Source organism: Pelophylax lessonae, assembly GCF_965119305.1.
Source record: "Pelophylax lessonae genome assembly, chromosome: 2".
Lineage (NCBI taxonomy): Eukaryota > Metazoa > Chordata > Amphibia > Anura > Ranidae > Pelophylax > Pelophylax lessonae.
The window spans coordinates 286733885-286752885 of record NC_138769.1 but is presented as its reverse complement, the minus strand read 5'-3'; the positions used below and the strand labels follow the sequence as shown (position 1 = coordinate 286752885).

General features: G+C 42.8%; 1 protein-coding gene across 1 annotated transcript in view; it reads right to left on the bottom strand.

Moving 5' to 3' along the window:
- The window catches only part of PM20D1 (peptidase M20 domain containing 1), a gene marked incomplete at its 5' end in the record, with an annotated part of 305608 nt that overhangs the window by 74766 nt on the left and 211841 nt on the right, over positions 1–19001 (bottom strand). Inside the window, 2 exons of the mRNA XM_082244535.1 lie at positions 15837–15915; positions 16357–16418. Coding sequence (XP_082100661.1) covers positions 15837–15915; positions 16357–16418 — 141 coding nt within the window. The remainder of the gene's footprint in view (positions 1–15836; positions 15916–16356; positions 16419–19001) is intronic.

The following is a 19001-nucleotide window of genomic DNA, read 5'->3' as shown; positions in this document are numbered from 1 at the left end:
TGTTGAGGATGATCCAGAGAGATAAGGTTGTGAGGGGCTTTTTGGTGCCTGGTAGTGGAGGGGGGACGGTGAAATGTTTGGGTTATATGGATGATGTGGTGGTAGTATGTCAGTCGGTAGTTGGTGTAAAGAGGGTGAAGCTACTTTTGTCTATTTTTTGTATATGCGCAGGAATGAGTGTGAATTGGAGTAAGTGTAGCATGGGTGTGTATGGGAGACATGTGGAAAGTGTGGATGATCAGATTGGGAGAGCGGAGGATGGAGTAAGGATTCTTGGTATTGTTTTTGATCAAAGAATGAAGGGGGAAGTGTGTTGGAATGAAGTAGGAGAAAAGGTGGCTAAGAAGTTGAGGTTTTGGTGTCTGCGAAAGCTATCAGTTTATGGGAAAGTATTAGTTATTAAGGCTGTAATCTTACCTTTGATTTTATATACAAGTAATATTTTTCCTCCTGGGGAGATAAGAGTAAGGAAAATTAATAAATTATTGTTTACCTTTCTGTGGGGGTCCAAAATAGAAAGAGTGAAGAGGGAGTATGTGTGTAGGCGGGAATGTAATGGTGGTTTAAGTTTTCCGAATGTGAGAGTATTTTTGTTATTGCAGTATTGGTTTTGTGTGGTGAGGATTTTGGAGAATGGTGGGTTGTGTGCTGGGATGGTTGCATTTATGGGGGGTTGGTTGTTTAGGAGGTGGGGGTGGTTGGAAAGGGACTCAAGGTTGCCGGTTGCCTTTGTAGTGGCAAGTGACTACTGGATATTAGAAAGGTTTAGGGTGGAATTTAGGTTGGCTGAATTAGGAGAAAAGGAAAGAGATAAAGTGAGGGTGAAAAAATGGTTGTTTGAGAGGGAGAATGTATGTAACCTTAAAGAAGTGAATGCATCAGTGGCTGGTGAAGTATGGAAGAAAATGAATGTGTATGGTGTGACTAATGTGCAGAGAGAGATAGTTTGGATGAGTCTGCATGAATGCTTAGCTACAAGGTGGTTTATGAGGGGAAGGGATTTGTGTGTGTCTGATATATGTCCAAGAGAGAATTGTGGGGGTGTAGAAGATTGTGAACATGTGTTTTGGGGGTGTGAATTTGCGAAAGAGGTGATTAATAGGAGTCAGGACCTGGTGAAGGAAATAATAGGGGTGAGGGTGAGTGGATGGAAAATGATGATGTATGGGTTGGGGACTCTAGGAAAAGGTAAACAGAAGCTACTGTGGCTACTGTTATGTGCCCTAAAGGAGGTATTGTGGGAGGCACGTAATTTGTATGCGTATAAATATGTTTCACTAAGTAGCAAACAATGTATAGGTTTATGGCTAAGTAAGCTGTATTTCTTTTATATGCTGGATAAAAAAAGAGAGGAGATAGATGCCGAGGGCATCTGGAAGTTTAAGAAATGGAGAGTACTAATTAAAAGCTAAGTCTATACCACGATGATGTATGACATTGTTGGAGATATTTAATGAGCACCAAGCTGAATAGTCTCTGGATGGAAATTACTGAAGTGGTATAAAAAAAAAAAAAAATTTGCTGGTGGGGGTTTGCTGGCATGCCTAATGATCCATATTGCAGTAAGTGTATTCTGTTGGATGAATACTTTTCATGCTCTAACTGTTTGGTATAGTTTTTGCAAAGTGTGTCTTTATGTACTCTATACATGTTTTTTTTTATTTTCATGCCTCTGTGTAGCTGTATGTTCTACTGATTTGATGGTATTTAAATGGAAAGACAGGCTCATGCAAACAATTAACATAAAAGTATGTTGGGTATGTTTTATGCTTAATACTAAGGTGTCTACAACTTATTTTGCTTGACTTTTGGATATTGTAAGCTCTATCTATCCATCATATGTTGTATCTTTTTGCACTGTAATTTGAATAAAAATTACTTGATTTGGGGGTTTTGGGGGGGGGGGCATTTCACATGCTTGCTTGAGTGATTACTGATGTTTTATACATGTTCAATAAAGCTTATTCATTTGTACACAGCTCCTGTTTTTTTGTTTTCTTTTCTTCATATTTGTCTAGATGTAATTCAGATACCTTTTGTGTCTATTGAATGTAATCCATTTCTTGTATTTTTTGTGTGTGTGTGCAATGGCAGTACAGTATGAACATGGGTAGGGTTTCTCCCTTTACTCCAGCGAAGTGTGTGTGGGTGTGTATGGGCGGGGGTGGTGTGTTTGTGGGGTGTTTGTGGGGTGTGTGTGGGGTGTGTGTGGGGGGTGTGTGTGTGTGGGGTGTGTGTGTGTGGGGTGTGTGTGTGTGGGGTGTGTGTGTGTGGGGTGTGTGTGTGTGGGGTGTGTGTGTGGCTAAATTGTAAGAAAAAATTAAAGTGTTTATGTATATATTTAGCTAAAAATATATAAATTAAGGAATAATACAAAATTTCCATTCAGTCGCTGTGGATGAATGTAACCAAAACATTTAATAAAAAAATCACTAAAAAGGATTACTAAATAAAAGATTGCTACAGCGCTCACTCGCCTTTTTAGTTGGCTTAGGTCAGTGATGATGAACCTTGGCAACACAGGTGTTTTGTAACATTTCCCATGATGCTCACCTACACTGCAGAGTACATGAGCATTTTGGGAAATGTAGGGCAAAAACATCTTGGGGGGGGGGGGGGGGGGTTAAGGGTTACCATCACTGGCCTAGGTAAAAGATTTCCAATACATTTTAGTTGTCTGTGTGCGCCATTTTTAAAATAAAGCAAAATCTCTTTACAATAAATTGCAAATGGCACATTGGCGTTCGCCCTGGACCAGAAATGACACCAAATTGGCTTGCACACATTCCAGCAAGTGGTCACAATCAACTGGCTAATCATGGTGAGGGCCACTTTCAGCTGTGAAGAAATGGCATTCATATGCAAAGTAAGTGTGTGTGTGTGGGGGGGGGGGGGGTCTGTGCTTGTAATCAGAGCATTGATTACCAGTGCAGACCCTTGGGGGATGCCACCAGGGATGCCCACCCATGCCACCATTGATGCCAATCAGTGCTCAGGGAACCTGTTAGTGCCCTCCTCATCAATGCTGCCCATCATTACCATCTTTCAGTGCTGCCCACCAGTGCCAATCATTGCCCATCAGTGCCACCTATCAATGCTGCATATCAGTGCCACCTATCTGTCTATCAGTGCTGCATATTATTAGTGTCTCATCAGTGCCTGCCAGCGCAGCCTCTTCAATGCTCGTCAGTGCAACAAAAAACATATTGATTTACCAAATTTTATTCCATAAACAAAAACACATTATTTTAGGGGTCAAATATTTAGGTGTTCTTTTTGCCAATAGAAAAAAAACCTTGCAGTGATCAAATACCACCAAAAGAAAGCACTATTTTTTTATGAAAATACTGTGATACATTTGTGTTAGGTACAGGGTTGCATGACCGCGCAATTGTCATTCAAAATGCAACAGTATAAAAAGCTGAAAATTGGCCTGGGCAGGAAGGGGTGTAACTGCCCTGTAAGGAAGTGGTTAACTATTGAAACATGGGAATAAATATTCCAGGGGTAATCATGCTCAGCTCAATGGTTTAGTGGTTAGTGTTCCTGGCTATAAACACAGAGAGCATGAGTTCAAATCCCAAGTGTGCCATCACCTTCTTATATTTTAGACAGCTATAAATAAATACTGAAACTTGGCAAATGCATAATTGCACCCTGCACATATGCATGTTTGTTTCTTGAATATACATGGCCATTGACATGCAATTTTAGGTGATGTAGCCAATGTATTACTATGTGGCCAAAAAAAATTATGGCACACAGGGTGTTATCATGGTCTGGCCTTGAACTCATGACCTAGCAATCTTTAGCTGTGAGCTTAGCCCACTACACCAAAGTGCTGAATACAATCAGATATGCCTGAAAGTTTCAAGTTTCAGATGAATAAAGAATGAAGACTGCTAATTAGACAGCTGTGTAGTCTGCTATTAGAAAATCTAAAGGTTAAAACGCATAAGATACATAACTATACCTTAAAATTAAAACTAAAATAAACCATAATAGATGACATTGCTGTGTAATAGTGAATCAGAATAGACAAATTTCCTTTTATGAAAAACACAAAGGGAATTTGGTTAACTCCAAACTCAAATTCAGCCTAAGTTAACTCCAAATCCGAATTCAGTCTAAGTTAACTCCAACTCCGAATTCATTAAAGCATCTAGTTGATGGTTTAACTCCAGCCACTTACCTAATTAGGATGCAATGAGTTTAGGCTGGAGTTATTTCTGGAGAAGTGAGCAGCTCTACTCCAAACTTATACTGAATTAGGCCCTGTGTAACTAAAAATACATCATAGTTTATCATCAGTTCTATTCATTTGTGTTATCTTTACTGTTTTTTGCCTGTCAGTTTTTTCTACTCATCCGTGACCTTAATTCATTTGCTGCTTCCTCTTTAATGTAAAATTTTTATTAACAATTTTTTGTTAGACATGCTGGTAGGTTAATTGGATCCTGTATAAAAATTGGCCCTACTGTGTATGTATGTGAGTTAGGGACCTTAGACTGTGAGCTCCTTGAGGGCAGGGACTGATGTGAATGTGTAATGTATATGTAAAGTGCTGCGTAAATTGACAACGCTATATAAGTACCTGAAATAATAAAATATATGAACATAAAAAACATGTGTCGGCGGGCATCTATATTGTTCTGCCAGTGTACAATATGTGTGGATATTTCCTCTGAAATAATACAACCTGTCTTATCTCTACATCTTTTTGCAGCCTAAATAGGCTGCTTACATGCTATTTAGTCCCTGTACAATAATTTTGGCTCTGGTCAGAAAAATACTACACTCTTATTTTAGGAAAAAAACTGTCTTGCCTCCCCTAGTCTAAACAAGCAGCTTACATACTGCCCAGCTACTATACAAGATTTTTGTATTGTCCGAAATCATACACTTTACGTTTTATTTTTGATATGGGCTAAACAAGCAGCCTAAACAAGATCTTAACTTACTGTCCGAACACTTTAAAAATTTGGCTACTATGTGTGAAAAAATGTTCTCTTTGTTTGTAATGCAAGCAATTTCTAAAGGGAAAGGTGGAGATCTATTAGTTGTTGGTTGGCTAGGCTCTTCTAAGTTCTGCAAAGTTTCCAAGGAAGTAAGCTGTTCCAACAAATCATTTTTGTCCACTGACAATTGGTGTTTAGTTTGACCCTGTGCACAATGTTTTATCTCAACATGGACTTTAACATGTACCTCAACATGGACCTGGCAAAGCACCTTGTCCCAATGTTGAGGACAAGGGCCTCTTCCCCTCAATCCTGGCTCAGTGATTGTGGGGGTCTGTAGACAGGGTGCTTATCAGAATATGGAAATCCCCTTGAAAAATAAAGGGGCCCCCAAATACACCCCCCACCCCTAAATGAAAAAGGGGTACATAGTATCGTTCATTCACAATAAAATGAACAGTAAGAATACCAGCAATTTTAAATAAATAAAAAAAAAAAAAGGACACAATGTAAATCCATCATCAATATTGCCATCTGAAAATACAGACTCTCATCAATCATAATGGATCGCCCGCCAACCTACCTGATATAACCCCTACCAACATGATAGTTCCTTGGATCTGCAGCTAAACATAAACAAGGGGGTAGGGTGACCATAATTGTTAAATGTCCCCTAGGGCAATGCCCAGCCCTAATGCCATTTGTTAGACAATTATTTGCTTATTGGTCTATTACTGATTTGTAGGATTCAGCTCCTATTGACTTCACTGAAAATTGGAACTGGCATCCTAACCTCTGTAAAGTTTGCTGAACTTGCCTCCAACAGAGCCCAGATACGATCAGTTCGATATCAGTATCAGATTAGGTGGCTCACAGCCCTGCCAGAAGAAATAAGAGAGAATCAGGGAGACACTATCCCCTGGCCTACTCCCTGGAAGCAGAATTTATCCTGTCATCTCTTCAGCTTTTCTTTTCTCCCTCTTTACCACTTTACCATGGGGGGATTTTGCGGTCTTACGTCCAGGCCACTTTTTGCGATTCGGCACTGTGCGAATTTAACTGACAATTGCACGGTCGTGCGATGCCGAACCCAAACGAAATTTACGTCCTTTTTTTCCCACAAACAGAGCTTTCTTTTGGGGGTATTTGATCACCTGTGCGATTTTTACTTTTTGCGCTATAAACAAAAAAAAAGGGTAAATTTTGAAAAAATAACAATATTTTTCACATTTTTTTATATGAAATTTCCCCCCCCCCCCCCCCCCAAAATGTAAAAATCAAAATTTTTTAAAATTTTTGGCCTATTTGTTTTCTGCTACCTATGTTTGGTAAAAAAAATCACAATAAGCGTATTTTGATTGGTTTGCGCAAAATGTATTGCGTTTACTAACTAAGGGAACGATTTCTGTCATTTTTGGTGTTTTTTTTTTTTTAACGAGCAATGGCGGCGATCTGCGATTTTTTTTGCGGGACTGCGACATTGCGGCGGACAGATCGGACCCTGACTGACATTTTTGACACTTTTGGGGGTACCAGTGACATTACTACAGTAATCAGTGCTATAAATATGCACTGTTACTGTAAAAATGACACTGGCAGGGAAGGGGTTAATTTTATTGGAGAGGGAGGGGTTCATATATGCCTGGTGCTTACTAATGTGTGTGGGGGGAGGTGACTGAGTGACACAAGGACAGATCGCAGGTTCAGCTATGCTGAACCCAGCAATCTGTCACTGTTTGTCACTTAGGAGATCCGCCCGTTTGTGTTTACACAAGCAGGTGGATCTCCACACTCGATTCCCCGACAATCGGGGAAGAGCAGCGGTGATCGCCGCTGCTCCACCCCTGGCCCGAACTCCCGCTGTGACTGAATACAGCGGGAGCGAGCCCCGGCGGCGTGCGCCGAGAAAGGAGAGTGTCTGGCGACGTAGGTCTACGTCGTCAGACCTACAAGAGCCACTTTGCTGCAGTACAGCTCTAGTGAGCAGTCGGCAAGTGGTTAATCTGTCCCTCCTTGGCACCCTCCTTGTTTTTTTATTGGTTGAGCCAAATGAACTTGTGTCTTTTTTTTATTGGTTGAGCCAGATGGTCTTTTTTTCAACCTAACTATGTAACAGTCGGTCTCATTAGTGTTGCTTCCTCCCCTATTTGTGTCCAGCAACACTGAACTTAAAAGTGCCATAAATTGACCCGATAACAGTCTTTAACAAGTTAACTTAAACATTGCCAAAAAAATCAACACCATTTAATTTTTCATTTCTGAAAGCTTCTCATCAATCTGTTTTTCAATTTTGAGCAGAGATTCTTTCTTTTCTTTTGCAGTACGTTGGAAACTGTTGGATTTGCTGATAAAGGTCAGATTGCCTGAAGATTCAGCCTTTTCAGCAAATTCATCCGCTGCTTTCTCAAGAGCACAAATGTCCGCTTCCAGCCTAGCCCTCTTTTTTTTCAAATCTTCCAGCTCATCTGTGAAAACCTTCCTCTTTAAGTCAACAGCTTGTTGTTCTTTCTTTCGCTTCTCTTCCTCCAGGTACCCATGGTACGTCTGCCTGGCTCCTGCAGCTGAAAGCAGCAGATCCTTTGTGATTTCTATCTTGGTTATGCCCCCTACATAACTGACATGGTCAACAATGAGCCTCTGAGCCACCAGAGATCTTTCCCTCTGATTCTCAACTATTAATTCATTGTTGATTGAAAAACCTCTTTCGACGATTGCCTGACCATGTGATAAGACAAGAAGAAGCTTCACCACATTCCACACTCTGGAAAGTGATGGTTTTGTTCCCATTGTCTCATACAGCAGGGTGTCCACTCGAGCAGTTTTGGGGTCAAATTCTCTGAACTTTACCTGAAGAGCAGCAAAATCACAAAACTCTCTAAACTCCCTAAGGATATCATTGCACACTGCCTCATTTACATGTTTAGCCTCAACAAGTATGTGCAACATCCTTCTCATTTGAGTTACGCAGAGTTTCTTACTTCCAGCCATGCGTCTCGGGTCAAGGCACTGCATGCTTCTCACTAACATGTGATGCACTGGAGTCTTTTTCAGAAACTTGTCAAGGAGTGTGATCAAACATTTCTTGCAGTCCATCTTAATCTCTAGTTTTTGCCTATCTGAATTTTTTTTGGAAGATTTGAGTTGGGTCAGGGTGGTTTCTGCTGCAAACCCAATGTCAATCTTTGAACTGTCCTTGTGCAGAATGCTGTCTTGATAAGGGACATGGAGGTGCTTTAGAGTGGATGTGGCCTCTTCCAGATGCTTTTCCTTTAGAAATCGTCCCATGATGCCTATGAAAAAGTAAAATTAAGTGCTTTTTGCTAATTTACGAGCCAAATTGTAATGCACTGCAGTGCATATCATTATATTAATAAACATTATTAGCAATCACAGAATTTTTGTTTATCCTTACCTTTAATCAGTTGTACATATCACCAGAGAGAAATGGCAGCATTGGTTGGTCAGACTGATACATAGTGAGGAAGGAGTCGACTTCTCTTACAATGCTGTTGACTATTCCCACTTTCACTGGGAAGAGAGGATCAGCACAGCGCATCTTCACCTCTTCAAATGACTTTACTTTTGGATTGGGTAGTTTCCCTCTTTCTACCATCTCGATGTATCGTTTTGACGTGTGGCCAGAGTATCAATCCTCTTTCTGAAACGTTGACATTCTCAATCCACCGGTGCTTACAAAATTTAAGCATGGGAGTTTTACAACCGGTTGCTGTCATAAAATCCTTGTGACGTGCAGGGCAATCATGGAACAGCCAATACAAGCTAGAGAGTTCGTGTTCAACTTCCCAATCCGGTGGATTTACATCCATCTCTGAACGCATTGTGCAGTATGTGCAACCCGCATGAACCAATGTTAATTAGGGACTTTCCCGCATCTTCCTGCACTTGCTTCTGGAGCAGGCCCGGACTGGCCATAGGGCAGACCGGGCATATTCCCGGTGGACCGCGGCTCTCACTCATCACAAAGATAAGACTGTCTGACATGCAGTGAATGTAAGCCAGTAAAGCCACACCAATCCTCCTTGCTTCTCTGCCCTGTTGATTTTTTGTCCTTCTCTTATCTGTTCTGTCTATAAATATCTACAACACTTGTCCTGCAGCCTCTGGTCTCAGCTCAGCATTCCACACACTGATCTTACACCCTTTCCATCCCAGTTTGCTATTAGCTCTTCTGTCCTGTCCCCACACAGCCTAGAATATTCAAATTTTCTCTGCACCCCATCACTTTGCTCTTCTCTAGCACATACCACCCCACCCTACTCATTCATTGATTCACTATTTTCTTATCCCTAATAGTGGGTTCACATAGGTGAGCAGCAGGATGGCCGCAGCATGATTGTATGTGCAGTTTACCCACAATTGTAAGTGCACTTCCATTAAATTCTATCAGACTGCATGTTTTCATGAAAGCAAATCACAGTCTTGCATGCTGCATCTTTGATGCACGTTCAGAAAATGCACAGTCCATGAGAATTAATTGGGAGCGCACCTAAATCTGCAGGTAAACTGCACATACAATCGCACTGCGGCCAAACCACCGCACAAAAGTGTGAACCTGCTTGCATGTCAGGATTGTGCACAAAATTGTGGCTTTCCTGACAAACACCGAAGCGTACTGTCCTTTAGTAGGTGCTCCGCAGTGCCATTGATGGGTTAAGGGCACCCCCGCACATCTGCTAATGAACACATTTTTACACACACCCAAACCACATGATGCCACAGCACTGTGTAATGTGACACGTTTTTAGAAAAGGGTCATGGACTTATTTTTTTAAATTTCTCACCTGTAGGGCAGCCTATCAATCAAAACATTTTAGGATGCATAACATCAACGCTGCATCATGGGCTTACCCCACACAGCTGCCTTTGAAGCTTAAAGGGGTGGAGACAGTAAAACTGCAACTCAACCCCCTTATTTTATGACCCTCCCCCCACCAGCACGTGTAAGCAAGGCCATAGGGCTTCATCACACAGGTTAGAGGGAGGTAAAAATAGGCAGTTGAGCTGCATTTTAAAGTGCCCCAACCACCCACCTGAACAAGGAGATACTGCCAGTCAGGGCCCTGCACATGGCAAAAGTGAAATGGCATGTACTGCACACTATAGAGGCTCAGTAGGTCCGCATTTTTAGGGATAAAACAGATGGTAGCAACTTATAGCCCCCTCACCACCTGTCAAACAACAGTAATGATAGCAGCATGTTTGAATGAGCCCTTAGAGACATTTCACCCCCCATCCTCCCTCAGAGCCCTCCTAGAGCCCTTTAGGTCTATGCACCCTTCAGAGTCCACCTACCCTCCCTCATCCCACTGACCTAGAGGCCAATCAGTTCTCCTCAGATTGACACAAACAACATACTGTCGCTGCAGTGTAACACTAAGTACTATTTCAGTGCATGTCGCAAACATTACAGACCTTACACCACTATTAGTCCGATCCCAGGGGGGGCGCAGTTTACCATCTTTGCCCTGGGCACTGGATGACCTTGTCCCAGCACTGGACTGTCACTGAGACACGGCACTGTCAGCCGGGCAGTGGGCTGATGCTGAGCCCAGCTCTGCAGCGCGGCCAATAAATGCTGCACAGCCAGGCCTCAGGGGGTGGTACTGGTAATGAAGAGGGTGGAGCAGAGCAGAGGGACCCCCTTCTGCCTGATATCGTGACGTGAAGAAGCGGGGAACACTTACTTGACTGTGGACTTGACTTCCCTCACTGCGGCCGGCTCCGCGGCCAATCAGCCTTCTGTTCGGGGGGGTCACACCCCCCTGAGCAGAAGGCTGATTGGCCGCGGAGCCGGACAAGTCAACAGTCAAATGTTCCCACTTCTTTCACGTCAATATCAAGCAGAAGTGGGTCCTCTCTAGCTCGCTCGCTCCACCCCCTTCCCAGTGTTTCTATTCAAACCAGCCAATTCAAGTAATGTGTGAAGCTCAGGGGGGTGGAAAAAGGTGTCAGGTGACTCTGCAGAGGGGCCCGCCTTGTGGTTTTATAAGAGTGCAGCGGGAACACTCTGCAGCCACACCACACAGCACACCCAAGGTAAGTGGAGGACTGGAGAGAGGAGTGACTTCTACTTAGGGATTTCTTTTGCAGATAGGCTGGGCTGGCAGCAACAATTTTATTCAAAGAAATCAGGATTTCTTCTGCCAATAGGGTGGCACTGGCAGCAACAATTTAATTCAAATCAGGATTTCTTTTGCAAATAGGCTGGCCTGGCACTGGTGGCAGGCATAGTACTAGTCTAGTTGCAGAAGAAATCCTGATTTGAATAAAATTGTTGCCGAAAGGGCCAGCTTATTTGCAGAAGAAATCCTGATTTGATTTGGTCATGTCATGTGTCTGATGAGATTGGTTTTTGTTAATTGTCTGATCTGATGCCACTGCCAGGCCTATTTGCAGAAGAAAACCTTATTTTTCCTATTTTTTTGATCATGTGTCTGATGACATTGGTTTTGGTAATTGTCTGACTCTGATGCCAGCCTATTTGCAGAAGAAATCCTGATTTGAATAAAATATTTGCTGTCAGTGCCAGCCTGCCAGGCCAGGCTATTTGCAGAAGAAATCCTGATTTGAATAAAATTGTTGCTGCCAGTGGCTGATCTGAGGTGTGAAGTTGCAGGAATTGGGGCTGATCCGAGGTGTGAAGGTGCAGGAATTGGGGTGATCTGAGGTGGGATAGTGCAGGAATTGGGGTGATCTGAGGTGTGATAGTGCAGGAATTGGGGCTGATCTGAGGAGTGATAGTGCAGGAATTGGGGTGATTTTAGGTGTGATAGTGCAGGAATTGGGGCTGATCTGATCTCACCTGATTTCTTACTATTATTCAAGCGGTTTACAGCAGTTACTTTATATGAAGTTGACAGTTGTTTTTTATGTATCTGGCACTCCCAATTTCTTTGAAAACATTTTTTCGGCACACTGTGCCCAAAAAGGTTGTCTACCCCTTGATTAGAGTAACCCTCATCTTGTGCTGCTTCATACTATTTTTAGGACTCAACCATCAAAACAGGATTTAAAGTAAGACAGAAAAAACAGCATCATATGGCAGCTCTGATCTAAATTGGACCCAGTCTGTCAGATTAAACTAAAAAAGGTACCGTAATCGAATCCACACATCCTGGAACATTAAATCCTGTCATCAACCATCCCGACGAACGCCACCCCCCCCCCCCCCGGCTGCTCAGTCTAAAATGCCTGGGCCTATTTTTTGTCCCAGTCCGGGCCTGTTCTGGAATATTTTGAATACTTTCCAGTTCATGAGTGGTCCGTCCATTGAGATCTGGACAAGATTCTTGATTCCGATCTCTGAGAGCAAGTTATTCTTTTTTTAGCGATGTCTTCAGCTGATGAATGGCCCATGAACTCTGAGCGGATGTATTTCGTTTTCACCTCGGACCCGTTCCATAGCCTGACATGCATGTCTAACTGTTTAGACTGTAAATAGTGATTGAGACTTTCATCAAAAGAGCAAAACATAGACGCTTTGCTTCGATACATTTGTCAAAGTCAGTTTCTTATACTCGGTTCACAGTACCGCGACCATAAGTCGCCCCATGACGGAGCGAATTTTTACAGCTATTTTACCGTGACTTTACGCGACTTCAGCGCGACTTGTGAATTATTTAAAGCGACTTATATGATAGACGACTTTGTATTTGGCCAATCAGAATATGTGTTGTGACCTAATTCCCCTTTTCTGTTTTTTTTTACGCATTTCCTCATTGCCCACCAGTGCCACATATCAGTATCCACCAGTGCCACGTATGTGTCCACCAGTGCCACTGCCCACCAGTGCCACGTATGTGTCCACCAGTTCCACTGCCCACCAGTGCCACGTATGTGTCCACCAGTGCCACTGCCCACCGGTGCCACTGCCCACCAGTGACATGTATGTGTCCACCAGTGCCACTGCCCACCAGTGCCACGTATCAGTGTCCACCAGTGCCACTTATGTGTCCACCAGTGCCACTGCCCACCAGAACCACGTATGTGTCCACCAGTGCCACGTATCAGTGTCCACCAGTGCCACTGCCCACCAGTGCCACGTATGTGTCCACCAGTGCCACTGCCCACCAGTGCCACGTATCAGTGTCCACCAGTGCCATTGCCCACCAGTGCCACGTATCAGTGTCCACCAGTGCCACGTATCAGTGTCCACCAGTGCCACGTATCAGTGTCCACCAGTGCCACATATCAGTGCCACGAATCAGTGTCCACCAGGGCCACGTATCAGTGTCCACCAGTGCCACGTATCAGTGTCCACCAGTGCCACGTATCAGTGTCCACCAGTGCCACGTATCAGTGTCCACCAGTGCCACGTATCAGTGTCCACCAGTGCATGCATCAGTGCCACGTATCAGTGCCCACCAGTGCCACTTATCTGTGTCCACCAGTGCCACTCACACAGACCAGGCAGAGAGAATGGTATATAGGAACTGTAGGCATGGCTGCAATGTGGGGAATGCCTGGCTAATTTTCCTTCTTCCTGGAAAGTCTGATAACAAGTTGCTTGACAAAACATAAGGATCCGACTTGGAGGCGACTCCCATTGAAGTCTATTGGCACAAGTCGGATACAAGTCGCCTTGAAGTAGTACAGGACCCTTTTCTGAAGTCGGAGCGACTTCAGTAGTGCATATTAAGACGGCTCTCATTCATTTACATTGCATTTGTTATGACAAGCGACTTAGGGCAACTTGAGGACACACAAGTCGCCTGACAAGTCGTACTAGTGTGAATGGAGCCTTAAAATAAGGAGCCAGTCCAAAAGTGCATAAATATGAGAACTTACGTTCGCCGCATGCAAAGCTGGCCGCTATCTTGCTGTCTGGGAACATAGTCTGGAAAAGCTGGCCTGTGTCTTCACAAGACTTGTACGAATAGAGCGAATTAGCCACCTTTAGCGCCCACAGTACCTCTGCAGTTAGGGTTTTGTTTCTGGATACAGCGTGACTCAAAATGGTCCCTTATTTTACAGTGGATGAGATGGAAGCACCGCTGCCGCAGCTGGGAGCTGGTGTCACTTCAGGCGCACGGGTGAAAAAGCCAGTGATCGGATTGGAAGCTGTCGAGCACGCAGCTGCAGACTGGTGCTTTGCGCCTTTAGCGTGGCTAGACAGCGCTGCCTCTCCCATGTTCGAAATGTCAAGCGTTTTACGACACACTGTACATTTAGCATGTCTCGGGTCCTGATCTTTCTCCAGCCACCTCTCATACTTTTCGTCAAGAAGCCATGCATTTTTAAAGCTGCATTTCCCTGGCATTGCTGTAACACTGTGAACACACTAACTTTAGCTGAAACTGTGTTACCAACATAAAGTTGTAATTTGATCAATATACTGTAACTGGAGAAAGAAGATTAATGGCCGCTCCTGCTTGGGGATAAAGCATCAGTTCAGGCAGTCATGATGGTGGTGCAGCCGGACTGGTATGGATGGCACAGTCAGATGCACAAAATGCAGCGCTTACTCTTTAAGGCCCAAGCCACAGTCATGATGGAGGTGCAGGCGGACTGGTATGGATGGCACAGATGCACAAATGCGTCACGTACTCTTGTCTATACTGGAGAAAGAACATTAAATGGGTGCTCCTGCTTGCCAGGAATAAAGCAGATCAGGCAGTCATGAAGGTGCAGCTGCACTGATATGGATGGCACAGTCAGATGCACAAAATGCGGCGCTTACTACTCTTAGGCCGAAGCCACAGTCCCACGAACAGGCAGAAAAGAGTTAAAAGGCGCCACTCAGTGGAGCGGATGCTTAATAATTTTATTGACATATATTTTACATTGGTGTAAGCGTCTATAGGACCGGTAGGTGTCCTTCCGGGTCCGGGGTTTGCCCTGAGACTGTCACTGGCCAGCAGCAGCAGCCAAGAGATGACAACCAATCAGGCAGCGGAAGGCAGCTCATAGTCACTGGAGGGTCGGCCGCATGAACATAATGACGCCGGAGGGGGCGGAAACCGGTCCGGTTACTGCACCCCCGCGTCATCACGTTCATGCGGCCGGCCCTCCCTCCAGTGACTATGCGCTTCCGCTGCCTGATTGGTTGTCATCTCTCAGCTGCTGCTGCTGGCCAGTGACAGTCTCAGGGCAAACTGCGGACCCAGAAGGACATAGACGCTTACACCAATGTAAAATATGTGGCAATAAAATTATTAAGCAATAAAAGCATTAAGCAATAAAATCATTAAGCATCCGCTGCTCCACAGTGTCGAGTTCTCATATTCCATGAATTTTCCAAAACTTAATGGGGTTTACTCATTTTCCATGACTTTCCCAGGCCTGGAAAGTGTCATGTCAAAATCCCATGACTTTTCCAGGATTTTCATGACGTACGAACCCTGCCTCATAGCAAGCTGCTTGCTGTGGGGGAACTTTAACAGGAGGGAGGGGCCAGAAGCTCCAGCCAGGGACCCAAGAAGAGGAGGATCTGGGTTGCCCTGTGCAAAACCACTGCATGGTGCAGGTAAGTATAACATGTTTGTTATTTTAATAGAAAAAAAACACGAGATTTTACAATCACTTTAAAGTTGTCAGCAGATAGGCCTCTAGCGAGACTCCCTCACTGCTCTTATTATCGGCACAATGCTGAGAATACAGGCCAACTGAGGCTGTGCCGAGTAGGATTAGAAAGAGCTTTACTAGATTTTAAACAGTATAGTCATTTATTTTTAATGTTTTACATAGCTATACCTGCATGAGGGGCCAGCATTAAGTTATCAATCAGGGCTTAATTTTCTGATTAAAGTTCAAATTTGAATATTTATTTGTAAAACGAAGATTGTTGTTAAAGCTTTATGCATATTTCCCTTTAAACAGCAGTGTTTTTTTCATTATTATGTCAATAAACATTAGTACCTTTAATCCAGAATTAAAGATGGTTATTGCAGTAGTAGTCCGCACTATAGCATTGCTTGAAGGAGTTCTTTCTAGAACTCTAAAAATAAAAACAAGAATTTCAATAGCAATACACCATCAACTACAGACTTACAGTAATGATCTTTCTACAAGCATTTGCTTCTGAAATGCAGAATATTTGTTTTTCAATATCTCTTTATTACGATTTTCAAAAATAATAATACAAAAATAACAAAAGAAACCATTCATATATAATAACATTGATACATAATAACGACATATATAGAACCAAAGGACCATAGGATCAAAAAGAACTTCAATTACTCCCATAAGGGCATCAATATCCTAAACACCACTACCAGTACCTATAATCCATTAACAATTAGAATTTCCAAAAATCCCCGCCATGTCTGCTAATTAAGACAACAACAAAACAAAAGAAAAAAAAAAAAAAGGGGAAAAAAAAGTGGGAGAAAGGGAAGAAAAGGAGGGGGGGGAGAGAGAAATGCAGAATATTTACCTGCTAATGATTGGAGAGAACAGCCACAAATTTGACATCATGACATTGAGAGGAAAAGAAAACTGTAAAATAATAAGACTGATATATTTATAGATGAAGCTATACAGTATTTCTACACAAATCAATAATACAAGTTTAACATTTCTAATCCATTTAAAAAATTCTGCGCAGTATAGTTTTCTTTGCAAAGTTTAAAAGTGTATCTAAATCCAAAAAGAAAGATGTAATATATTGCAGCCTACCAGTTCATAAACGTAGTAGCTACATTTGTTTTCTGATTTCAGGCTTTTTGCCTTTATTTTCACCTGGTGAACCTGTGAATAACATACTTTCTGGCCCTTCGTGTAGGTTTTTTTTTTCCCCCACTTTATTAATGGGAACAGTCATGGCGTTCTTGCAGGCCTAACTTCAAACATACATCTGCCTTTGTTCATCTGCATTAACAAAGGAGGATGTATGCCTTTGGTAATGCATAGGGAAAGAAGCTTGCACACTAAACAGAAGGTCCTTTTTTTTTTAATTATTTTGCAGCACATCATGCCTATGGCTGCATCATACCACAGCCACCTGTGCATTGTGAAGGGAGAGGTGCTGATGTGTTGTAAATGACACATCATATTGTTCACTTTTTCAACTTTATTCATTCATATTTAAAACTAAAAGAATTGTAACTTTATTAAAAAATGCCACAAAGTAACATTTCATCTTTATTCACCACAGCAGGCTGCATGTACAGCATGTACTACTTTTAAGGCCCGGTGCGACACAAAAGTCATAATAATAACAAGGCCACATGCCCTTAACGGGGGGGGGTGCTTTGGGGCAGGGTGCTTTGCCTCACCACCCCAAAGCACCTTATACCCATGTTGATGGGGACAAAGGGCCTCTTCCTCACAATCTTGGGCTGTGGGCGGGGGGGGGGGCTTTTGGGCAGGGGGGCTTATCGGAATCTGGAAGCCCCCTTTAAAAAAATGAGTATGGGGTACATAGTGTTTTTTTTGTGGGTAAATGGGTAATATGTACCCCATACTCATTCACATAGGGGGGTGGCCGGGATCTGGGGGCCCCCTTTCTTAAAGTGGGCTTCCGGATTTCGATAAGCCCCCTGTCCGCAGACCCCCACAGCCACAGCTCAGATAAATGGTCTGGTATGGATTTTGGAGGGGAACCCCATGCCTTTTTTTTAACCCCTTCATGCCGACATAACGCAAATATGCGGCCTTTTACTTCAAGGGGTTGTACCGCGGGGGTGCCTCGCCCGGGCTCTCCCATCCCACCGGGAGGCCTGAGTGATCAGCCGCCACATCTGCTGGCTGCCCAGAGATCCAAACAAAGCTGAAATCAGCTTTGATTGGGTCTCAGATCTAGTAACCTTGAAGAAATGTTATGACAACCCTTTCGATTTGCTGGAACCCTAAAGGCGCCAGATTTTTTTTAAAAATGTCAGTATTCTAAACAGCCAAACTTGAAAAAAAAAATACCTGACACCTAACTATTGCTGTCACAAGGGATGTTTACATTCCTTGTGACAGCAATAAAAGTGATAAAAAATAAATACATTAAAAAAGGTAAAGTGTAAAAATAAAATAAAAAGAAGAACACAGAAGTGAGCGCATACGTAAGTTGCGCCTGCAAACGTTAACATTGTTCAAACCATACGTGAGGTATCACGGTGATTGTTAGAGCGAGAGCAATAATTCTAGCACTAGATTCCCCCTGTAACTCTAAACTGGTAACCGTTAAAAAATGTTAAAGCGACGCCTATGGAGATTTTTCTGTGAAAATTGGTTTTCAAATTACAAGGATAGATACACATTGCAGTAGAACAAACATGTATAAATGCAGTAATAAACAGTAAAATAGAGTCTGTTAAACCGGTCTGGATGTTACAAAGAGAAAGGCAATCAAGGATCAAAGAAATAGTATTGTTCGCTATAATATCATACAGGGGTAGAAAGCCCATGCACATTTTGGATAAACAGCCAAGGCTTCCAGGCATTTTTATTATCATTATTATTATACATGATTTATATAGTGCCAACAGTTTCCTGAGGGAAGACAATACAGTTACAATACAATTCAATATAGGAGGAACTAGAAGGCCCTGCTCGTTATCTTTATATTTTGTAATAGTATTGTTTTGCAGGGCGGAACTAAATTCATATTCTTTAACTAGTTTAAAGTTGGAACTTAAGACCTAAAATGTTTGGGATTAAGGAGCTCCTCCATTTACGCATAATAAGCAGTCTTGCTGCAAACAGTATATGCATTACCAGGGTTCTGAGCTTGTGTGGATACGATTCTTTTCCTAAGCCAAGAATGGCTAGGGAAGGAAAGGGATCGGTTAGAATTCCCGTGATTTCTGAGATAAAGGAAAATACTTTTTTTCCAGAAGGGATAAATGTGGGGGCATTCCCAGAGAATATGGATTAGAGAGCCTTTTAGGGAACAACTCCTCCAGCATTGATCATCATCTAGATTTGTGAATTTGTACATTTGAACAGGGGTAAGGTACCATTTAACATTGTTCAAACCACACGTGAGGTATCACGGCGATTGCTAGAGCGAGAGCAATAATTCTAGCACTAGACTCCCTCTGTAACTCTAAACTGTTAACCGTTAAAAAATGTTAAAACGACGCCTAT